The sequence below is a fragment of the Bidens hawaiensis genome, unplaced genomic scaffold (genome assembly GCF_021521415.1).
Source record: "Bidens hawaiensis isolate Kalapana, Puna unplaced genomic scaffold, B.hawaiensis_p1.1 tig00006862_1, whole genome shotgun sequence".
NCBI classification, from domain to species: Eukaryota; Viridiplantae; Streptophyta; class Magnoliopsida; order Asterales; family Asteraceae; genus Bidens; species Bidens hawaiensis.
Window position 1 is genome coordinate 168,118 of NW_027491468.1, and position 24,463 is coordinate 192,580.

General features: G+C 37.4%; 1 protein-coding gene across 1 annotated transcript; it reads right to left on the reverse strand.

Annotated features, from left to right (window-relative positions):
* Nucleotides 1–18,294: 18,294 nt before the first annotated feature.
* LOC143633697 (pirin-like protein) lies at nt 18,295–21,131 on the reverse strand. The gene is made up of 5 exons (XM_077101947.1): nt 20,736–21,131; nt 20,455–20,504; nt 20,288–20,355; nt 19,458–19,624; nt 18,295–18,827 (listed from the first exon to the last, which is right to left on the reverse strand). The coding sequence occupies exons 1-5, from the start codon at nt 20,825–20,827 to the stop codon at nt 18,323–18,325; spliced, it is 882 nt and encodes a 293-aa protein (XP_076958062.1). The 5' UTR covers nt 20,828–21,131; the 3' UTR covers nt 18,295–18,322.
* Nucleotides 21,132–24,463: the final 3,332 nt, after the last annotated feature.

The window sequence follows — 24,463 nt, forward strand, 5'->3', positions numbered from 1 at the left end:
CTCCATTGGTAAATGACACCCTTTCCCATAAACTAACCGATAAGGAGTTGTGCCAATAGGAGTTTTGTAGGCGGTCCGATATGCCCACAATGCATCATTTAACTTAGAAGACCAATCCTTTCTATCGACCCGCACCGTCTTCACCAAAATTTCTTTAATTTGGCGATTGGACACTTCAACTTGTCCACTTGTTTGTGGATGACAAGGAGTAGCAATTCGGTGATTTACATTGTACCTTTTTAAAAGTCTCCCAAAGTTGAAATTCTTGAAATGTGACCCACCATCACTAATAATAACCCGCGGGATACCAAACCGAGAAAAGATGTTTGATTGAACGAATTTGCCAACTACCGAATGGTCATTGTTTCTACCGCTTTTACCCACTTGGACACATAATCGACCGCAACCAAGATATATAAAAATCCATTTGAGTTTGGAAACGGGCCCATAAAGTCAATTCCCCATACATAAAAAATCTCTAACACCAAAATCGGTTGCAATGGCATTTCATCCCGCTTCGAGATACTACCCAACTTTTGGCAATTCAAGCAATGTCGGGCATACTCACTTGCATCTTTAAAAATGGTGGGCCAATAAAACCCACTTTGAAGAACCCGGTAGCCCGTCTTTTGACCGCTAAAATAATCTCCGCACGCCGATGCATGTGCATGAGTCAAAACTTCCAATACCTCGGACTCGGGAATGCATATAACTTGATTCTAACCAATCTTGAACAAATCCGGTTCATCCCAAATATATAGTTTCACTTGAGCCATGAACCGTTGCCTTCTTTTCTTAACCCAAGGACTTGGCATAGATCCCGTGGCTAAATAATTCACAAAATGAGCATACCACGGAGCGGTCGATACGGTTAACAGTTGTTCATCGGGAAACCGTTCGGTTATCTCTATCGAATCTTCAATACATTCAAGTGGAATCCAAGACAAGTGATCCGCCACTACATTCTCACAACCTTTCTAGTCCTGGATTTCAAGATCGAATTCTTGCAACAATAACACCCATCGAATCAAACGCGGTTTTGCATCTTTCTTTTCCATCAAGTACCGGACCGCACTATGATCCGAGTACACCACAACTTTACTTCCCAAAATATACGACCGAAAATTATCCAAGGCGTACACCACCGCAAGTAACTCTTTTTCGGTAGTGGTGTAATTTAATTGCGCCTCGTATAAAGTTTTGCTAGCATAGTATATTACCACCGGCTTCTTCTCTACTTGTTGACCCAATACCGCTCCAACCGTGCTATCGCTAGCATCACACATGATTTCAAATGGGCTTGACCAATCCGGTGATTGCAGAAAGGGTGCTTGTACCAACTTCTCCTTCAAACTGTCAAAAGCATGCAAACATTCATCAGTAAACTCAAAGGGGACATCCTTCAATAAGAGATTACATAAAGGTTTTTTAAGACCATCACGTATCGCGATGGCCATAGACCCTACCCGTCGCGTACCGCGACCTAAGAAAACCTCATATTTGGATTCCTCTCGTCGAGAAACCCAAAATTCATATATTATGGCTCCCGTAACTCATTTTCTAGCTCAGGATATGCTCGTTTTACTTCAAGGTCGCATTTTGTCAACCCATCTTGTTCAGTTTTAGCATTGGCTTTTGATTTCTCATCCATACTCTTCCCGAATCCTTGTAACACTTCCCAAGACATCAAATCATGCTTTGGTCTTCCCGAGATATCATTCCATGCTTGTACATGTCTCGCATTTAGCATCTTTAACGATCAATTACCTGAAATAAAAAAGCACGTATGAAGTACCAAAGTTCTAACAATATACTCAATAAAACTACATAATTAATACACTAATATATATTCAAAATACCCGACCATCACATCCCCACACTTATCTTTTGCTTTCCCTCAAGCAAAACTCTAAAGTAAACATTAACCTCCATCATAGGTATGTGAATTATCGCCATTAATACTAGTAAGGTTTAAGGTCATACCCAGTTTCCCAGACTGACACTTTCTAGATTGACATCCCACAAATACGGTTAAGTGCTATAATAAAAACAATAGAGTCGTCCAGACGAGTGTACTTTGTTTCCGGTTAAAGCATACATGTTCATACCCCTCACACTATCAACACTCCTCTCGGTTTAATATCTGGACTAGCAAAAGATGTGCCAGTATATATATTTGCCCTCAAATACCAAATATGAGTCATAACTTAATAAGCTTGCAGACCAGTCTTATCTCCACCCATTACCCACCGGTTGCATAAAGACTCGGAAGAAGGTTTTGCTGGGGCTTAGGTTGGGTGCGGAATAGGCATATTTAGTGACTAAAGTGGATGTAACCCAGTTTACAAATACACAAACAACTAATCAAAAATAAACAGACTGCAAATTACATAACTGAATAAGAACTGACTTTCTTTTTGGCTTTTTTCTGATTTTTTTTTTTGCAGCTGATAAACAATATACTGAAGCAAATAAATATACAACTCTGATAAACACATATTTACAACTCAACCGAGACATACGTACATTGTGTACTATGCTCAACAACTGACTATATACAACTCGATAACGAACTGGATTTCATCACACAGGGTTAAAATAAAGTGAAGGCCAAGGCTGAAATCGAGTGTAATGTTCAGTTTAATAAATGAAAAGGAATATGGTCCAAATGGGCTCCTAGGGGAATAATGTCAGGTAAGGAAATTTATTTAGTGGGGGGAAAGTGTACGTAAGGGATTTCTAAAGTCCTAATCTCCATACAGGTGGTGGTATTAAGATCTCGATAAGCATGTGACAAGCAAGTTCTAACTCTGTAAAAGATACTGGTTTCCCACAATCAATGGTGTAAGACATGTTTTACATCTATTACATAGTATGTGTATTAAGTATAGGGGGCATCTCATAATATGTCTGGAATAATGGGCTGTCGATATGAAACATGTAAACCCGTCCCCTTGACTCGCTATCCCCGCCTAAACGACCCCATTTTCAACTTATCTTTTTGAAAACATTTGTGAGTAAGACTATCGAGAAGCTGAAAAAACAACCATGACCAAAAACCTATAACTTGGCATTAATGGCAATAATTAATAGTTAACAACTTCGGTTTCCGAACACCCTTCGAGGTACCATCGGTCTAAAATTTTCAAAATTCCCTCATCCCCACACTTGAGGTTTACATTGTCCTCAATGTTAAAATAGATAAAACGATTAATAAACATTTGAGGGACGGGGTTGAAATTGACTTTTTAACTAATAAGCAATTTTAAAATTCGGGGCTCAAATGTGGTGGTTCAACTAATAATTATACAATTACACTTTTAACGTTTAAAGTAATAAAAACAAAACAAATTATGAAACTGAAATCACCTGATATCAACGGGACTGGAGAAGGACTAGTCGGCTCGTGAACTCTGAAAAACACAACTCTCGTCTCATCCAATTACCAAACTGACAATCGAACCTGCAAAATCTCGAGACGTGTAGAAGAAAGCTTCTCACAAGTAAGACATAGGTCTTTTAAGAGTTATGAAAATGAATACTTATTAAATTTATTAAAACAATTTCCTATCCAAATTAAGTCGTTTCATAAGAAATTCTGTTAAGTTAGTTAAAAACGTTAAAAGACCTAACTCACTTTCGTAGGAATCATGATTGCATTTAGCATATGCAACAAGCCCTGTAAACCCCCCCCCCCCCCGGTAGCCCGGGAGGACGAGTGGGGTCTCGTGAGGGTTTATAATGAACTACACCCACAAAGTTCGGTTACAACATAATATACATGTACCTGGATTAACCACAACAAAATGAACATGAAAGCACTCTGGGTCGCTTAACTGAAACCTCATTTTCTCGTGGAGTGGTATCCCCACACTTAGCTTTTACTATGATGGTACGCTTGAAATATAATTAGTAATAAATTAAAAAATGCAAACTAAAAATATACAAAATGTACAAATACCACCCTTTTGAAAATTTTATGACATTCAAGGTGGGCGTCTAGCCTGCCCCCGTGCAGCCTTCTCGTTACATGCACGCTCCTCAAGAGATTCCTCCCAACCTTTTGGAACGCCATGATCCTGCCATTTTTCATTTACGTCTAGCAGTTTCTTTACCTCTTTCTTCGTCTTCTTTCCCTTTCTTGTAGTTGCTTCCTCACCATCTCTAACTCCATGCAATATCTCATTCCATCCTTTCTCCTTCATGCTACTCCTTAGCTCATTCCTGTCAGTCACAAAACATTTCTCTTTTGTGTGATCCTTTCTCAAGGATTCACACTTGTCAACAACATGGTTAGTAGCATTTTTAAACAATGGTAACCGTTTATCACGATCCCCACACTTAATCTCCAATATCCCCTTAGCACAATCAATTACTGCATGTGTTGTGGCAAGGAATGGCCTACCCAATATGACTTTCGGTTGTGTATTATTCTCACGTTTGGCATAGTCAAGTACAAGAAAGTCAACTAGGTAGAAAAATTGCTCCACCTGAACCATTACATTAGTCACCATGCCCCGTGGAAGTGTATGAGTTTGGTCCGCCAACACCATGGTGGTATTTACCCTTTCTAATGGTCCAAATTCATACTGATCATATAAACTACCAGGCATGATACTAACACATGCTCCAAGATCTAGAAGTGCCCGATCAGTTTTAAATTTACCAATTTGAATTGATATAAGTGGCACTCCTGGGTCTTGGAGTTTACTTGAGGCGGTATTATTCTCCACCTCCTCATCTCTCATGTTGGTCGATTTACCATTTAAACATTTTTCACATGTGCAATTTTCACAAAAAGACATTTCATATGTTTTTTGTTCTGATTCATTTTGGAAAATTGATTCATTTTGACTGACACAATCACTTTCACCACTAAAATCTTCCACCACCCCCTCAACAAACTGTGGTAGTGAATCAACTTCAACAACAGAAATTTCAAAATGAGGTAAAAGACTTACGGCGTTGATGTGCACATTGTTTCCCTTCTTGGAGCTTGAGCAGTAATGGTTCGGGTTGACTGTGGTGTCACTCTAGAGTTGGCTCGTGCTCTTCTGTAGCTTTGCCACATCTGCAACGAGCTGAACGATCTGCTTCATCATTGCCTCTGACGACTTATCCCGTAACTCGAACTGTTGCTTCGTCTCGGCCTTGTGATCAGTCATAACTTTCAATAATGCATCCAACTTTGAGTGCACCGACTCATCCGAATTTCCCGAGGACCCTTTCTGTTGATCCTGATTACCCGAAGAATTTATGCCCCGGTTACCGTCTCTGTTATACCCCCTATTCTGATTACTCGAACCCTGCTGATAACCGCTCTGGCGGTAATTACCCTGCAATCTGTTCTGGCTCGATCCCTGAAAGTTCGGGTTCACTGAGAAGACGCGTTCCCGTAACGAAAGTTCGGGTGATTCCTCAGGCCCGGGTGATATGTGTTCGAATTGAACCCTTGGCCTTTGGAATCCCCGTAAGTATAATTAACTTCGTCGGTGTCATCCTCCACATCATCATAATACTCGGGACAATTTTCTGCCTTATGCCCGATTTCACCACAATCTTCACAAACCGGGAATTTAACACCAACTTTCCCGACCTCTCTTTTCTTACCCTTTTTCAACTCAGCCAGTTCGCGTTCCAACTCAGTAATTCTTTCAGATTCACTTGTGGCTGACTTAACTGACCTGGAGGAATTACCACGTCTTCGTCTTTCAGCTGCTGCTTCTGTCTTGGAATCTTCACACATAAATTACAAAAAATCCCAATCATCTTCCTCAGGCTGATTCAGCAACAGACCATTACATGAGGCCTTAAGATGCTTTCGGTCCTCGTATGTCAAACCATCAACAAAGCACTTTACCAGTTCCCACAGTTCGATTTGGTGATGTGGGCATTTCCTGATCATGTCTTTATACCTGGTAAAAGCTTCATGAAATAACTCACCAGAGAACTGTGAAAAGTTGCGAATGTCTGAACGGGCCTCGGTAGTCTTCGAATGTAAATAAAACTCGTTTAGAAACACCAGCTGCATCTCGGCCCAATTTCTGATATTGTGCATCAACAGTGAATTAAACCAGAGTTTTGCTTTGTCTTTCAGGGAAAACTGGAATAATCGCAACCGGACTTCATCCTGATCGAACGTACCATCACCAATAGACCCGCAAATAGCCGAAAAATCGGTCAAGTGTGAATACGGGTCTTTCGAAGCCAACCCGTGGAAATGAGGAATGATGTTAATGTAAAATGGCCGGGACTTAAAAGTTTGTTGTCCCTGCACTCATTCCTGTGAGACCAACGGGGATGCTCCGTCCAAAATAACCGGTCTGAACCGACTGTTAACACCGTGAACCGGAGCCATATAATTCCTCCTTAGCCCCCCGGGGTTTCCCAAACCGCCCCGGTTAACCGAAATACCATGAACTCTCTCGGGCCGTTCCGCCCGATTCACCCTGTCTCAACCCCATCTGTTTCTGCTAACTGGTTCATCTTGTCTTTGATTAACTGGCTCTTCTACCTCTTCACCCCGATTACCATAACCCACATCTTCCTGCTCAAAACCTTCGTTCTCGGGCTCAACTGCCCGATTATTTCTAACCCATCTGTCTACCTCATTATCAATCTCCAAACCTTCGTTTCCATTATTATTTTCCTCTTCGTCTTCCTCTTCTGTCGGAACACTCGGTTGAAAATCATCGATATTTATCGGAACTCGGTGGTTGGGGTTATTATTTGGAGCGGATGGTCCTGCTCGGTCAAAGTTAAGGTTTAGGTTTCGTCTTGGGTTTTGGTTTCGGGTTCTGGAAGCACGAGCTGAGTGATTTTGATCATTTTGGTTATTGAAGTCTGGTGGGTTAGGTAGGTTGTCTGGGTGAAAAACGCGTTAGTTTGTGGGAGTGGGTCTTGGTTTTGGTTATTGTTCTGGTTCTGGTTTTTGTGTTGGTTCTGGTTCTGGTTCTGGTCTGCCATTTCTATTTCTGTTTTGCACTCGGTTCAGCCGAGCTAACCTCTCTATTTCGGGCTCGTAAATTAACGGAGACTGTCGGCCCGAATGGCGGGTGTGCATAAACCTGTAATCTGCACAACTAACACAACCCGCGTAAAATAAAAAAAATAAAATTTAAACTAAAAATTGAAAAAAAATTAAAACTAAAATTAAATTAAAATTAAACACAAAAATCAAATGACACGAAAAACACTAAGCGCACTAACTCCCCGACAACGGCGCCATTTTGATGACCGTCGTTTGAGTCAATCAAAAACCTAGTTAAACTATATAGATAGGATAAGTAAGGTATCGTATCCACCAGGAGTATGTGGTCAATGTATTCGTTTAACAGATTTCTAATTATGAAGTGACTGGTTTTTAGTGCTGATCACACAAGCAGTTAAGTTGAATTTAGAGAATTAAGCAAACAAACAAGTAAACGAGTTAAATCAATTAACAAAGCAAATCACACCCGGGACTTCAAGTAGGTAACTTACAGTCATCTCATCCAACCTAACAGATTAATCATTAATGGTTAACTACAGACTGATCAACTAGACAAAACCTTAGGCAACAATAATTGCTTTACACACGGCACTGGTTATCAAACGGTCCCTGCCAGTGTGACTCAATTAAGGGCAATTATATGCTTTGTCGTATTCAACCTAATCAAACAACCCTTTGATCAATTATTATAGCAACTGGTAACTAATCGTTCAGATCAACGTAAACTTAAACTGATTGAACACACATAAATACTAAACATCAATAATCATATATTAACCATAAACAGTTATACATAAATGTTCTTAGTCACATGAGGAAACTGAAATTGTTACAAACTTTACATCCCAGGTATGATTCGGAGAAGACTAGCCGAGCATCGTCATCGATAGATCTTCAATTATGATGAGTAAGGCCATTAGGACTGATCAAGAGATTATTGGTAGCCCTAGAATTCACCCAAAATCGCCTAATAGCTGCTGCTGGTCGTCAATACTGATTAGGGTTTGGAAAATCGAAGATATAGGTCAAAATCCGTTTTTTCACGTTTTTTAAGACCATCATGTATCGCGATGGCCGTAGACTTTACCCGTCGCTTACCGCGACCTAAGAAAACCTCATATTTGGATTCCTCTTGTCGAGAAACCCAAAATTCATATATTATGGCTCCCGTAACTCATTTTCTAGCTCAGGATATGCTCGTTTACTTCATGGTCGCATTTTATCAACCCATCTTGTTTAGTTTTAGCATTGGCTTATGATTTCTCATCCATACTCTTCCCGAATCCTTGTAACACTTCCCAAGACCTCAAATCATGCTTCGGTCTTCCCGAGATATCATTCCATGCTCGTACAGGTCTCGCATTTAGCATCTTTAACGATCAATTACCTGAAATACCAAAGCACGTATGAAGTACCAAAGTTCTAACAATATACTCAATAAAACTACATAATTAATACACTAATATATATACAAAATACCCGACCATCAAATATCTATCCAAAAAACAATAATATTTTTGACCCGAAAGTTTTTCAACTATTTGGTCAATGAAAGGTAGTGGAAAATGGTCTTTTGAGGTTGCATTATTTAATTTTCTATAATCGATGCACACTCGCAACCCGGTTACCGGTCGGGTGGCGATTTGTTCACCATTATCACCTTTTATTACCTGGATGCCGGCTTTCTTGGGAACTACCTGTGTCGGGCTCACCCATGCACTGTCTGATATGGGATAAATGATCCCCGCATCCAACCATTTGATAACCTCTTTTTTCACCACTTCTCGCAAATTCGGGTTCAACCGTCTTGAGTCTCCCTTGTGGGTTTAGCCTCCTCATTAGTAATTATTTTATGCATAATAATAGAAGGACTAATACCCTTTAAATCCGCAAGCGTCCATCCAATAGTAGCTTTATGTGCTCCCAACAGTTTTACCAACACCCTCTCTTGTTCTTCCTCCAAGTTAGAAGCAATGATAACCGGAAGGGTTTCATTCTCCCCTAAAAATGCATACTTCAAGTGACTTGGGAGTTCCTTCAATTCAACCTTTGGTGGACACTCCAAAGATTGCTCTGTGTCCGAATTGATATCCGTTGGCAAATTCTCAAATTGATGTGTCCATGGTGGCCTTCCCTCTTGCATAGCTAAGATATCCTATTTTTGTTCTTCCATCCTCAAAGCACACACGTGTACCTGTTCGATAATCATCACAAATACAAGCTTCTACACAATTTTCATCATATTCATGAGGAATACAATGGTCCACCAAATCTGCCATAAAACATTCTTCACCACTCAAAGAATTAGAAACGTTAGTAAAACATTAAGGCGCGTGTTACGATTACCAAACGCCATTTCAATGGTACCAAATCTGCAATCAATGATTGCATGAGCAGTGTTCAAAAATGGTCGAGCCAATATAACATTTTGTTGTTGACTTGGGTCACCCGAAGAATAGTCTAACACTAAAAAGTCCACAGGATAGAAAAAATCCACAATGACATCCCGCACGATCCCACGGGGAAGTTTATGCGACAAATCCGCCAATACAACCGTGGTCTCAACACGTTTTAAAGGACCAAAGTCATATTGGTCATATAAACCCCCCGGGAGAATGCTTACTCCGGCCCCAAGATCTAGTAACGCCCTAGACATTTGAAAATCGCCTACTTGAATATTAATTAAGGGTGTTCCCGGATCTTGAAGCTTAGGAGGAAGATCTCCTTTTAAAACTGCACTTACCCGCTCAGTTAAATCCACGCGTTTAGGCACTTTTTGTTGCCTCTTTTGAGTACATAGTTCTTTTAAAAACTTAGCATACGCGGGCACTTGTTTTATTGCCTCAAGTGGAGGTAAATTCACTTTTACCTGTTTAAACACTTCCCACATCTCCTCTTTTTGAGGACCCCTTTTTAAAATTACACTTTTCTTACCCGGGTCAAGCAAATCCGAAGGAAATGGAACCGCACTTATTTCAACTTCCTTGTCTTTATTTTTTAAGTTAGAAGTTTGACCCGGATTTTGTAACGGTTTTTCAAAAGTGACATTTTTAGTGGGTTTATTAGTTTCAATTTCATTATCACTTTCATTACCCGTAATGTCCTCGACTTCCCCATCAACCAAACCCGGTGATAAATCCTTTTTGTATTCTTTACCACTTCTTAGCACACTAACATGATTTGTAGGGACATTACGAGATGAATTATGAGACGGGTTTACCTTAGTGTTGCTTGATAGTTAACCTTTATTTTTCTTCAATTCTGACACTTCCGTTGCGAGTTGACCCATTGTGTGGTCAACGATTGGATGGCCTTATCTCTAACTTCATCTTTTTGCATTCTCACTTCATCAAGTTGATTTCTTCGTTGCATGTCTTGTTGCATCAACTTCAACATGTCCATAACTTCATTTCCACTTGATGAACTTTGACCCGTTGACCCTCTTTAACTGCCACCTCCTTGACCTTGAAACCCTTGATTATTCCCACCATGAAAATTACCTTGGTTATTATATTGTTGGCGAGGAACATAATTGCCTTGATTTCCTTGAAAATTTGAGTTTGATTGAGTAGTCGGATTTTGCTAACGAAAATTCGGATGATTTCTAAACCCGGGTTGGTAGGTGTTGGAGTTCATGTTGTAATTCCTACCACCTCCCCCTTGAAGTGCATTCACCTCCTCCAGCGGTGCTTGACCTACCCACATACCTCCGAAGCATGACCCAACTCATTACAGTTTGTACAAACATCAATTACCTGATTAGTGGTTTGTACATTTCCTTCTTCCACGGCTTGCACTTGCTGTCTACCAATCGCCGGTCTTGCTCTTCGTCCGATTTGGGCTTTTCTCTTTGAAGTAACCGCCATTTGTTCCAAATATTCCCAATCATCTTGTTCATAATTGGTACCAAATGTGCCATTCGTGATCGACCTCAAATACCGTTCATCCTCCATACTCAAACCCTCATGAAACGCATTCAACAATTCCCATAAAGCAATATCGTGATGAGGACAATTCTTGATCATCATATTGAACCTCTCGAATGCTTCATGAAGCATTTCCCCCGATTGTTGTTGGAAGGTTCTCAAACTTCTTCTCGCATCGTTGGTCTTTTGGGCCGTATAGAATTCTTCCAAAAATCTTTGTTGCATTTTGGCCCAAGTATAAATAGACGCGGAAGGCAAAGTGTAAAACCATCTCTTTTCCTTGTCTTCCAATGAAAACTGAAACAGAACCAACTTCACCTCATCCGATGTAAAACCTTGACCCCCAATTGTGTTGCAAATGGAGTCATATGCCTCCAAGTGGAAGTAAGGTTCCTCCGTTGCTAGACCCTTATACTTCGGAAGACTTTGAAGGGAATTGGTTCTTACTTCAAATTTCCTCCCTTGTTGATTGTGAGGGATAACCACCGGAGATGGATTTTTACTAATTATGGGTCAGAAATGGGCTTCAATCCCCTCTTACTATATCTCTTTCATGCCTTCTTGCTACCCCCATTGGTACTCTTGGTTGACCCATTTTCCTATAAACGGGCCTTGGCTGCGCAAATTGTTGTTGAAACTGTGGTTGGGGCATCTGCGGTTGGAACTGTTGATCTTGAGGTTGCCCTTGCGGTTGTTGAATAATCGGTGGCGGTTGAACTTTATTAACAACAACCGGTGGTTGTTGTTGAGCTTGTTGTTGAACTGGTGGTTGAGCTTGTTGTTGAACAACCGGCGGTGGTTGTTGTCGATTAAACTCTTGCAACGGTTCCGGTTGTTCCCATTTACCATAACCAAAATTTCCCGGATTTACACTTTAACTTCCATCACCTCCTGTGTAGTAACCTTCCACTTCATACCCTTCAAACTCATTGTCAACCCATACCCGTAACCGTCACCTTGTGTTCTTGAATGTTGCATGAAAGGCGGGGGTTGGTATTGGTAACTTGATGTTGGTGGTTGAAATATTGGTTGTTGGTTTTGTTGAGATGATGACGATGCACCAAAGGTAGGAAAAAGGTTAGAAATAGATGGCAATATGGATGATGTTGCGTAAGTGTATTGAGCAGGGATGGGTTCGGTTGTGTGAGGTGGCAATTCACTTGATGTTGTAAGTATATTAGTAGTGATAGGTGTAGGTGAAACTGGTGGAGGTGTGGATGGTAATGTTTGACCCGAAGTGGGAACTGGTGATTCCATGGTGTTGTTCGATGCAGTTGAAGAACTAAGAAGCTTGTTCTCTCTAAGTAGGACTCGGTTTCTTTGAAGTGTTCTATCAATCTCGGGATCAATAACTAGCGGTGATGACCTGTTAGAGCTTCTAGTATGCATACACTTGTAGGTACCTGCACACTAACACAACCAGCGTAAACCCAAAAATAACAAACAAAAAATATTAAAGCTAACACACGTTGCGCACTACTCCCCGGCAATGGCGCCAAAATTTGATGTGATGTTGAAGACTCACTCAAAAATAAACCGATCACAACTAGTTAGATAGCAGTAAGCGGGTATCGAACACAGGGAGTTTGTGGAAAATGTATTACTAACTAGCTTTATAATTAAACTAAATGCACAAATTAAATTCAATGATTTGGTTGTTTGATTTGAATAACAAAAAGAACTAAAGCAATAAATGATTTTTAATCAATATGAGAAAATATGCCCTCCCTCGTTTTTAGGTTTCCATGAATGTTACAGTTAATGTTTAAACTGAGATGAAAAATAGATAAAGTTCGTGTTTATGTACACTATTGCGATAATTGAAGATCAAGTACTTGGATTATACAACGCAAGGTAATCACTCAAAAACCAATTATTTTATCCAACCTTAAATCCCTCCCGATTAATCTTGATTACTTAAAGCACCAAGAACTGACAGTTTAGAACACAAAATCGATAAACTAACAATCTATCAACCAATACACAAACACCATAATAACGAAATCAATAAGATCAAATATTATCTCAGAAATTGTCTAGACATTCAACCAAACGAACATAGTAAACTTTAAAATCTGAGGGAAAACACGAAGGAGTTTAGCCGAGCATGATTCAGTTCGCCGTCCCTTCAATTATAATTGTCATACAAATTAAAAACAAGTGTCTAACGATTACCACACTCACAATTGATCAATAATCTCCAAAAATCGCCATTGGGTCGTCTCTAGATGAGAAGATATGATCAAGATATGAAAATCCATCCAAAATATAAGTAAATAATGGCAGTTACGATTCCAGTGTCGCGCCCACCGTAAGCTACGGTGGCCACCGTAGCTTACGGTGGCATCCAAATGTTCTACGATGGTTCCAATCTGCCATACGGTGGGTTTTTCTTCGAATCCCACCATAGCTTACGGTGGCTACCGTAAGCTACGGTGGACTTTAACATGGCTTCCTTTTTTTCGTCATAACTTTCTCGTTCCAAGTTCAATTTTGTCACCGTTTTCGCCCACGTTCTCGTAATTCCATCTTCTATCTTCTCATACCTGCCATTATACAAGTAAACGTAGTTATCTCATTCAACAAGATAAATCGATTAAACGCATGAATATTAACGAACTTAAACCACTTAAGGGTTGTCCCATGGACCACCCGTCATTACTTCAATTAGTCCCTATGTTCCTCGAATGGATCTCTTAGTTGTTGAGAATGTTGCTCAAAATCGGTGTATAAGGTGTACCCTGTAAAACATACAAGTAAACCAGATATAAAGATGGCGACTAGGTTGTTGTATCCATTATTATATTTCTTTAGGACTAGAGATGTGCACAAAATCGGAAAAACATAACTGTAAGGCCCCGTTGCCGGTGCCTCACATTTGGACGTTGGATTTACTCATTAACATAGTTCTAATAATCAGAGTGAATAAAAGCATTCGCGGAATATAAAAACTTTCAATAAAACATACATAATAATCTATAACTTGTCTGAATAAACATATTGTCTTTAAAACATAAACTATTAAACGTCTTGGGTCTTCCGATGCCAGCCTCTTATTAAGTGCCACGTGCTCCCCTCAAGCGATCTGCCTCATCCTACTCACCTGCGTGCATACTAAAAGTCAGCTACGCTGAGTGAGTTCTAGTTAATCAGGCCACATACAATACATTCACATACATACGTATCCGAAGGCACGTATTTTCATCTTTCCTTACATGCTTACATATCTACTTACATATATACTTCTATTCATACGTATATGTTTTAAAGAGCCTTTCGCCCTATAACCTTCGCTGATATTATTAGGGTCGGTTCCCTACATTCACCGACATTATTAGGGTCGGTTCCCTACATTCCCCAACATTATTAGGGTCGGTTCCCTACATTCGCCGACATTATTAGGGTCGGTTCCCTACATTCTTCGACATTATTAGGGTCGGTTCCCTACATTCGCCGACATTATTAGGTCGGTTCCCTTGTTCCATCTATACCTTTCGTACATTTCTATACATTCATAATTATAACTTCCATACGCCCATACATTATCTATACATCATATATATGTCAATAATATCTTTATACTATCCCTTGACGGTACATGCAATATCCGAAGATCGTTCATGCATCGTCAAGCATTCATTCATACATAAATCATATAAGGCATACAATTATCACTTAAGGTAAGTGTATTAACTAATCACATCGAGTATGCACACAGCCCCGAAAACATAACAAGGAAATGGGGCTAGAAACTCACCTGGATCCTGTTTCTTTCTTCGTTTATCGTAACTCCCTTTTTTAACTGAGCCCGGCTAACTGTTAAATACGTATATATGTTATTTGACTGCATAATTAATCTAGTCGGTATTTTAGTTAACCAAAGTATTTTCTAAGTTGGGCTTGTTATTTGTCCTAAGATAATGGGCTAGTTTGTCTAAACTGGATATGGGCTTAGCTTATTCAGGCCCAACTGTCCATTATGGTTTCTAGCTCAACTAGACTCAGGCCCAAATCCAAATAGAGAACAGAGATGGCCGAGAACTCTGATTTAACCGAGAACCCATATAGTTTGACCGAGAACTCGTATGTTGACCGAGAACCTTTGTTCCTGACCGAGAACCCTCTTGGCCGAGAACCCTCAGGGTCGAGAACTTGGTCACCGAGAGCTCCTAGCCATAGGCTTTCAGCTTAGTTTGAGGTCCCTTACCAGCTCAAGTAGCTGTTGGTGGTTTTTTATCACTGATTTGATAATATATAAAATATTATTTATTGAAATTATGGGATGTTACAATAACCAAAGTAAAAAAAATGAAAAAAACTGAAAAAATCAAACCGAATTCGAAACCGACGCTTCGGTTTTAAACTTTAGTAAACAGCGAAATAATGGATTTAGTTTGGGTTTTGTGTTTTTTTTAAGAAAAGCAAACCAGGACGTTTTCGGGATGCTGCTAATAACTAATTAATGGCCAGTGTTTTTCCTTGTGTGGATCCTATTTCAATAGGAATTTGATGAGTCTATCCACATACACGTCTTGCTTTTACTAGTATGTATATGAAATTAATCATCTTTGGGGAACCAATCCGAGATAAACAAAAAAACCATAAAACACATACCGAACATTAACCATTAAAACCTAACCTACCAGATGTTCAGTATTCTATTAATCATTAACATTTTCATAATAAAATATATTAAGCTTGATATCAGTGTGTAATAATAATTACACACTTACTTTATCATATAATTACATAATTACTCTACTTGATTCTCACAATTAACATGTTAATTTCATGTGTATTTAATCTAAATTCTCTCTCTCTCTCTCTATATATATATATATATGTATATATTAATTAGAGAGAGAACCCTAATGGACAATATCTTCATGGTCTAGCCCATGCTCACCCCGCCACTAGTGAAATGGAGGGTGCGGCATGGTGTTTGCGTGAAAGTGGGAAGCCATTCATCACCATGTGTGGCCATTAACCCTGTATGCCACACAACCTTATTGTTTTAACGATATGTTGGTTATTTTAGTTTATTGAATTAACTTATCGATCGAGGAAATAGCGTTAAAGATTTTACGAGTTAGGTGGCGCGAGAGTACGTGCTCGATTTAATTCTAGACATTTGAATTTATTATGTTGCTATAGTTGGGCTTCTAATTAATTATTTGGGCTCATGTATGATGTGAGAATTGGTTTTTATATGCTGATATTGAAGGTGTTAATCTCTCTCTAATGATCTATATATATACATTCAAATGGAAACCTAAATCATGAATATAAGGGTAATTACATCAACCAAATAATTTCCAACATATAATATTTTAAGTATTTGATCATTATAATATAGTTATATAAGGACCGTAGATTGATATAAATATTAAATAAATTTTAATCTTACAAAGTGACATCAAAATATTACAATTGATAAGTATCCTCACGAAGATCATACACAATATGACAACAAATTCTTCTTCATTCGTGAGCATTACGTGTGTAACAACTTAAAGCAGCGGTCAGAAAGTCAAATTCTTTATTGTCATCTTCTTTGGGGTAACGTGTGATATATGTCAAATCCACGTATTACAAAATTGGCCTATGCCTCGTATATTTCCGCTAAATACTGTCTCATTTTGTCATTTATTCTTGCTACCTCCCAATTCACAAATTCCTCTCAAAGTATACAAAAGGTGGCTTACTAATCATTTAAACTTTAAAGCGATAATAGTTGGATAAAAACAACATATTGCTCACTTTACTCTATATTAAGGTAAGTAACAGTGCTATAGAGGTACTTAGTAGCTTTCTTTAAAAGAGTTAACTGGTTCGGGTCTTGTTTGTAACAAAGTGTTGTGTGTGATCCAAAGGTTTTATCGTAGTGATCATTCGAGCAGTAAGTTTCTCTTGAAATTGGTAATAGGCTAGGTTACCACTTACCAGTGTTGTTTGTAATCACACACGTGTGTGGCCTTTTGCCAATAAATACACTTGGATGGCCAGACTTTGTTGCCATTTGAAGAAATTAATTATTACATCAAAATACAAATAAAGTGAATTAGTTAAATTTCCATTTTTTGTTATTTAAAAACCATTTTAGAAAAAAAAAAGTAAAGAAAATAAATTGTCGCTTTCATATTTTAGTTTCCATTGAATTTCAAACAAAAGTTAACCGATTCATTCGACTTTCTTATCATTTTAATTTAGATTTTATTTTTACATAAACAAAGTACGAAAGTCTTGATTTAAAATCATAGGAAATTGATACACACTTGTTAACCGGATGTCATTCTCGTATGTCCTGCAAGTCTTTCCACTTCTATGAAATTATTCAAGAACCATTTTTGCAACATAATAATATGGGCCCACCAACTCTTCTAGAAGCTCAATCATGCTATTGGGAAAAAGTATCAAATAGAATTTGAAAACAAGAAAACCTTGGATTCCCAAATGATATCAAAAGTTTGTGGTTACATCCATTATCCATATGTCTATTTTGCCCTTAAATAATATATAAAAACCCACCTTCTTATTTATTACATATCACTTCCTATCTTATCACTATTTTATTATATGAGCCAATAAAAAATTTTAACGGGTATAGTAATACCCTACTAGCCAATGCAACTAGATGAACCGGCTTTTGATGGCTTAATTGCTAAAGATTGAAAAACAAATTCAAATATTTGTTTAAACTTTACAACAACAACAAAAAAAATTAAACTTCTTATTTACTTAATTTTAGAAATTTTTTAGAACGAAGATAGTCTATGGTGTGACTGGGAAGTCGCGGGTCGACTTGCGATCGACCCTAGTTTGGAACCCCCGAAGTGTTTCTCTCGAAGGGCGTAACCCTTGATTCCCAGGTCCTCCCCGCGTCCTCAGATAAACTTTCTCCCTGGATACTACTTTACACCAGTTGTGCCGCCACAAGAGTTGAAACCCTCTGGCGTAATGTAGGCAAAATAAACCTTGTTTTGGCTTGGATTTCTAAAGGAATTAAGTCTTGTTTTATCTTCATTGTCATGTCCAGAAGGTTATTTACATAATTTTATATACCATTCATATGTTCATTTCCTATCTTATTACTACTACTAATCTATTACAAGAACAAAAATAATGAATTTACACATTTATAATATCATATTAATCGGTGTTACTAGACAGGCTAATGGCTTTTGATAACTTAACCCCGAATTCCGATTCAAAATTCTTTTATCGTTGTTTAAACCCGTTAACCAATAGAAAAAACCTAATGAAATGTTAATTTATAAATGAAAATCCAGATAAACAAACGAATGAAATTTAAAAACCATCCATTTAAATACCTAGACATTTATCTAATTATTATTTCTTAAAGACAACACAAAAATAAAAATAAAATAAATTTAAAAACAAATATCTAATATTTATGATCTTGTGTAGCTTCTGATCTCCAATACCTAGCTTTCTCAAACCCATTTTCAAAATTCTCAAAATCTTGAATTGTCTGATCAATCTCTTCTTGTGTGTTCATCACAAATGGACCCCACTGAACCACGGGTTGACCAATGGGTTCACCCCCAACCAATATAAACCTTAGCATTTTGGATGACTTGTTCCAAGCCTTGAGCCGGTCACCCGGACCCAAAAGCAGCAAATGGTGAGCCGAGGTTGATGATGATCTTGATTTCCCAAACACTCCTTCGCCTTCCAACACGTAAACGAACGCGTTCCATGATTCGGGTACGGGTTGTTGCATTTTGGCCTCGGGTTCTAGTGTGAAATCAAGGAACATTGTTGGTGTTCTTGTGTAGATTGGTGACTGTATTCCTAAGCTTTCACCGGCTATAATTCGGACGCTAACACCGTCTTCGCTAGCTTCTAGAATGTTTGTACTTGAAATCTCTTGGTACCTTGGTTCAATCCTGTTCATAAACAAATTTAGGTCAGTTTCAACTTTCAAGTCAAACCCGTATACATGCTCAGCTAATTTGGTCGTGTTTAGGTTGATCCGTTTCTTTATACTTTATTTAGCATTTTTGTCTTAACTTATTGTATTTTTTATGTTTTGTAGTTTAAGTGAGCATTACGCTTTATAGTTTAAATGTGTAATGTTTGGGTTTGACCCTTTTATTTTTTGTACTTTTATATATATATATAAAAGATACGTTTTTATCATAATTTAAATTTATTGAGTATTTTATGTAAAATTATAAAAGATAAAAGAGAAATCAACATTATGTTTAATAGTTTCATAAATGTAATTGTTTATATGCATTTAAAATTTTTGTTGAAAATTTTAATTTAAGAGTATTAACATATAAAAAGATTAAATAATAGTTCAATAAGTTGTGCTCGTGTCATATTTTTAGGATTTGATTTACCAGCCCGTGAACAACCCATTTAACACACCTGATACAATTAATATATGTATAAAAAAACGATAGCCCAGATAATGGATATGCATGTATTTAGAGCATCCGAAACGCAGATGGCATGGTTGGCCGTGGGCGGGCCCATGCTCCGGTTACGCGTCAAGCAATTAATATTCTTACATCTTATGTCTAGGTGAGAGGTTGATCCATAACTGCAATCCCTTTTGAGTGCCATGAGAAGCAGGCATTTCAGAATGCACAATTCCTCTTCCAGCAGTCATCCACTGCAAATCACCAGCTTCAATTATGCCTTTATGCCCCTCAAAGTCTTCATGTGTCACAGCTCCCTGCAGCCAGTTGACCACAACTATTATTATTAATTATTATTATTAACCCACTAAACTAAACCCATATCACCACTTGGATCAATATCATCACCATCAACTCCCAACTATTCTCATTTTAAATTCAATGTTTTCCCATCTTTCTAAAGTCAAAACACTATTTAAAATCCTGTTTACCACTAAAATAAGTGGATGAATAACGTAACCAAATTATCACATCCAAATTATAATTTTATTAATGTAACTGAAAGGGATGGATTAACAATTAAGAACTACTTCGCATCGCCTTCGTGTTTCTTTAATTCAAAAGCCGGTTTTAACTCGCTAAGGACTTTATCTAGAAGGTCAAATATATTACAGACAAATATATAAACACATTATTTGCTACTAAACCGGCTTAAAATTAAACCCATTAGGGAAAAGAGCACAAAAAAGCTAAGTGCAGTTTTCACTAGAGCACTAACGAAAAAGGACAGTGCAATAAGGTTGGTAAGTGTAAAACGACGTAAAATCAACATGTTTAATGTAAAATGTTAACGAGCTAATCGTTTATGCGAACTTTATATTTTTGTAGCTCAAAAACGTTACAAACTAAGCACATTCTACTCTTCCATGACATAAACCATGTAAAGAAAACAATATTTATAATAACGCGTAGAATTATACCTGTAACATGTATGTGACCGTCTCGAAACCTCTATGTGGATGATCAGGAAATCCAGCAGGAGCAGTTACTGTAAATTACACAAAAAAAAAAGTAACAAACAAATTAATAATCAACTAGCGACGTTTTTTGTTGAATGCTAGAAAGAGAGACAAGGAGTGTGACCCACTAGAGAATTCATCAAGAACAAGGAATGGATCAAAATATTTGAGCTCAAACCTGAAAATAATAAACAAACAATCAATACCATTTATATAATAATATTTTTCCAGTCATGGAGTAAATTTGGTGTAATTTACTGCTGAGCAGGGATAAAGATAGAAGTAACATTTGTCGTTTAAAAAAAAATACTATTATGTCAGTCTTCACCCAAGTAGCCCGTGTCAGTACCATTCATATAATATTATTATGTACATGTCCCTTAAGAGGCATTCAAAGTTTTAAACAAACCTTCCGATGCTTCGTCTAACGACGGCTCCAGCGCCTTCGTGTTGAGGTCGGGCAAGGAACTTACGAACGACGGTACGAGGATCGCCGGACATTGTTTGTGATTAAGATTAATGTTAATGATTGTTGTAAGATGTTGTTTGAATTTGGTTTTGAGAATAAAGAAAGTTTGGAATGTATTTATACACAGCCAGCGGAAGGAGGGAGAGGGTCAAACGAATACTGGTGAGCGGCCCATGTGGGCCCACATGGGAGTTAACTTGAGATATGGGTATTAAAGTTTCTTAAATGTTTGTATGATGTCAGCTTATGATCATGGTGACATAGTGGGACATTGCATTACGATTCGGTATGGCTGACGTGGTACACCATGGGTTTTACTTAGATAGTTGCATATGAACCCTCCAACAATATTCAATGTTTCAATTACGGTTTCAGACTTTCAGTATACATGACTGTAAAACACTAAAACCGTGTCTAGTACATGAACATAGTTGACCATCCGTAGCGTCATGTATGCCAATTAATTTGTTAAAAAAGATCTTTATTTCCCAATGAAATTAAAAATATAAAAACTTATAATTAAGGAATTATTAGATTATTCAAGTACCGAACAACAAAGGAGATAAGAATACAAAGAACTGTTTACGAATATGGTTCGGCCAAAAGTACAGGGGTGTTTCAAGTAAGTGAAGTTTGTGTCATCGAATATCATACTCATGAATTTTTTTTAAAAACTAATCACATACTCGGTTATATAATTAAACATCAGTGTTTATTACCTGTCTCAAATCTTTTAGAATTCGGATTGACTTACCATCTAGGATCGTGTCTATTGTAAAGTCAATATTAACGTTACTTTCCCATTAACTTAAGTGGGAACATAAGTTTAATTGGTTTTCGTGATTATATGTTTGTATAGGTCAACTCAATATTAAGGCATTTTTAAATGTTTTAAAATTAAGCCCACGTTAATAAATATATAAATAGAAAAAAAAACAAAAGTTGTTAATTTTATGATTTTTTATATATTAAGAAGTACAGTCAAGTAGTTTTCTTATATTTTATATTATTGTAGCTTTTATGTTAATTTCTATTGAGTTGATAGCCATTTTCGTTCCTGTGGTTTGCTACTTTCGCCACTTCAGTCCAAAGTTTGAAATTTTGTCAATTTAGTCCTTATAGTTTTAAACATTAGCCAATTACGTCCCCCCGTCTAACGACATCCAACTATGCCGTTAGTTTTAGGGGTACTTTTGTCTTTCTCCTGTTTATGTTTAGTTAATGGCCAGTTTCATCCCTGTGGTTTGATACTTTTGCTACTTCAGTCCAAAGTTTGAAAAATTTTCAATTTTATGTTTAATTTATTCAGTATTTTTTTTTTGCTACATCAGTCCATAATGGAGTTCATTAGCAAAGTGGTCAGGGTAATTTCCTAAAACCGAACTATACGAAAAAACTAAAATCGTTTATCTGATTAATGCATAATAGTTAGGGTTTAGAGATTAACATATCGTAGCAAACATCAGGGTCGAATCAACATCAAGAGGTCGAATATCCCGCATTTCCATGTTTACTCAGGAAATCGATGCACTAAATCGCATTGTGTGTTCTTCAAATCTTGGTATTGTTCTTGAATTCGTCGAATTCAACCCTAGAATTGTAGTCGATATAAAGAATTCAAGAACAACACCACAATTTAAAGAACACACATGCGATCTAGTGTATCGATTTCTAGAGCAAACATGGAAATGCTGGATATTCCACCTCCTGATGTGATTTCGACCAAGATGTTTGCTACAATATGTTAATCTCTAAACCGTAACTATTATGCATTAACTAAATAAACGATTTTAGTTTTATCGGTATAGTACGGTTTTAGGGAATTACCTTGACCACTTTACCAATGAATTCCACCATGGGGGAGAGTTTAGAAAATGTCTAGAAACTAAATACGAGGAGGGTATGATTATTGTTATCGACAGAGTAAACGTAAATCTGTTTGGTCGATGCTCGATGGTTTTGGCCTTCGATTATGCTCTTAAGGGCTATAGACAAAAAAAAGAAAAAAAAAACTGAATAAATTAAAAATAAAATTGAAAATTTTTCAAACTTTGGACTGAAGTAGCAAAAGTATCAAACCACAGGGATGAAACTGGCCATTAACTAAACATAAACAGGAGAAAGACAAAAATACCCCTTAAACTAACGGCATAGTTGGATGCCGTTAGACAAGAGGACGTAATTGGCAAATGTTTAAAACCACAAGGACTAAATTGACAAAATTTCAAACTTTGGACTGAAGTGGCGAAAGCAGCAAACCACATGGACGAAAATGGACATTAACTCATTTCTATTCATCATAGTTTTTCAATCATTGCCAATTTTTAAAAGAACAAGAGGCGTTGAATGCTTTGAAAATTAGACATTGGGTGTCATTTAAAAACTTTGGTTAGACATTTATAAATTACTTTTCACGATAAATTGATAATATACAATTATTTTAGATCTCACGGTGAATGTAACCCCTCCAATGAAAGGGACAAGACTTCCTTAGACTCATAGGGACATATAGCTTAGGATTGGCAATTTCAATTATTATTTATTAGAACACATTCTATTAAACTAGTCTACTCAGCTTCAAATCTCTCCATACGTGATGATGCCACCAAGGCACTAATATTGTTCAATCATCCACCACAATGTGACATCGGCCATCCATCATGTGTCAATCTATAAATCACATTATGTCAAGAATGGTCTTAATTAAGACTACGAGTTTATCTTATCCCCACTGTCAAAGACATGCTAACTTTCTAAGTTGATCGCCTACAAACTTACCGATAGATAAGGTTTTCCAAGGTTGCTAAATGCCGTCTCCGATAATCTCTAAAAGATTTTGGGTCGAAGGCGATTCTATAAGTTCGGACTATAAGTAAAATATAAATTCGATTACTCATATATAAAAAGTAATCGAGTATTGTATATGCTTTGGATTTTTGGCCTGACTTATTGGGTATTGTTCAAACAATTTTTTTTTAAATTTCCGAGCCTAAGGCGGTCGACCTCCCCGCCCTCCCATCTAGACGACCCTGTAATATGATAACAATTCTCTTCATGTCAAAGATAAGAAAGAGGAATAGATTCATAAGTTGATATGGTATCAACTTTAAGACTACTCGTTAGCTTACGAGACTTGTGTGGCGCAATCTAAAAGATATATCATAAACACTTAAACGAGTGGAATGCATGAAACCGAGGGATTGTTAACGTTTCCTTGTGGTGCGACATGAGTCGTTTTACAAAACAAAGTGAATTATTTCTAAGGAATATTAGTTCGACCATTTCAACTATAGGTTATGGTATGCAAAGGGCTCCTTAAGATGCCATTTCAACTTATTTTGGGGTTTATGTATTACAAAATGGTTTGCAAAGAAATTCTATCAAAAGACGCACAAAGTTAAAAACTAACATTTTCCTTGCAAATTTCTTGACTTAAAAAGTGATAATAGTGTTTGGAAGTAAGAGTTCATGTCTTTACAACTTTTATTTGGGTTGAGTGGTTAGCACCTTTTCTTAAGAGATTAAAAGTGTGCTTATAGCTTATAAGTGTTGATACCTATAAAAGGAATGCATGTTGGTTCTTCACCGTTCTTATTATGATATTACCCAAACTTTTTAGGATCACACTTCAAATACAGTTTTCTTAAAGCACCATGGTTTGTTTCACT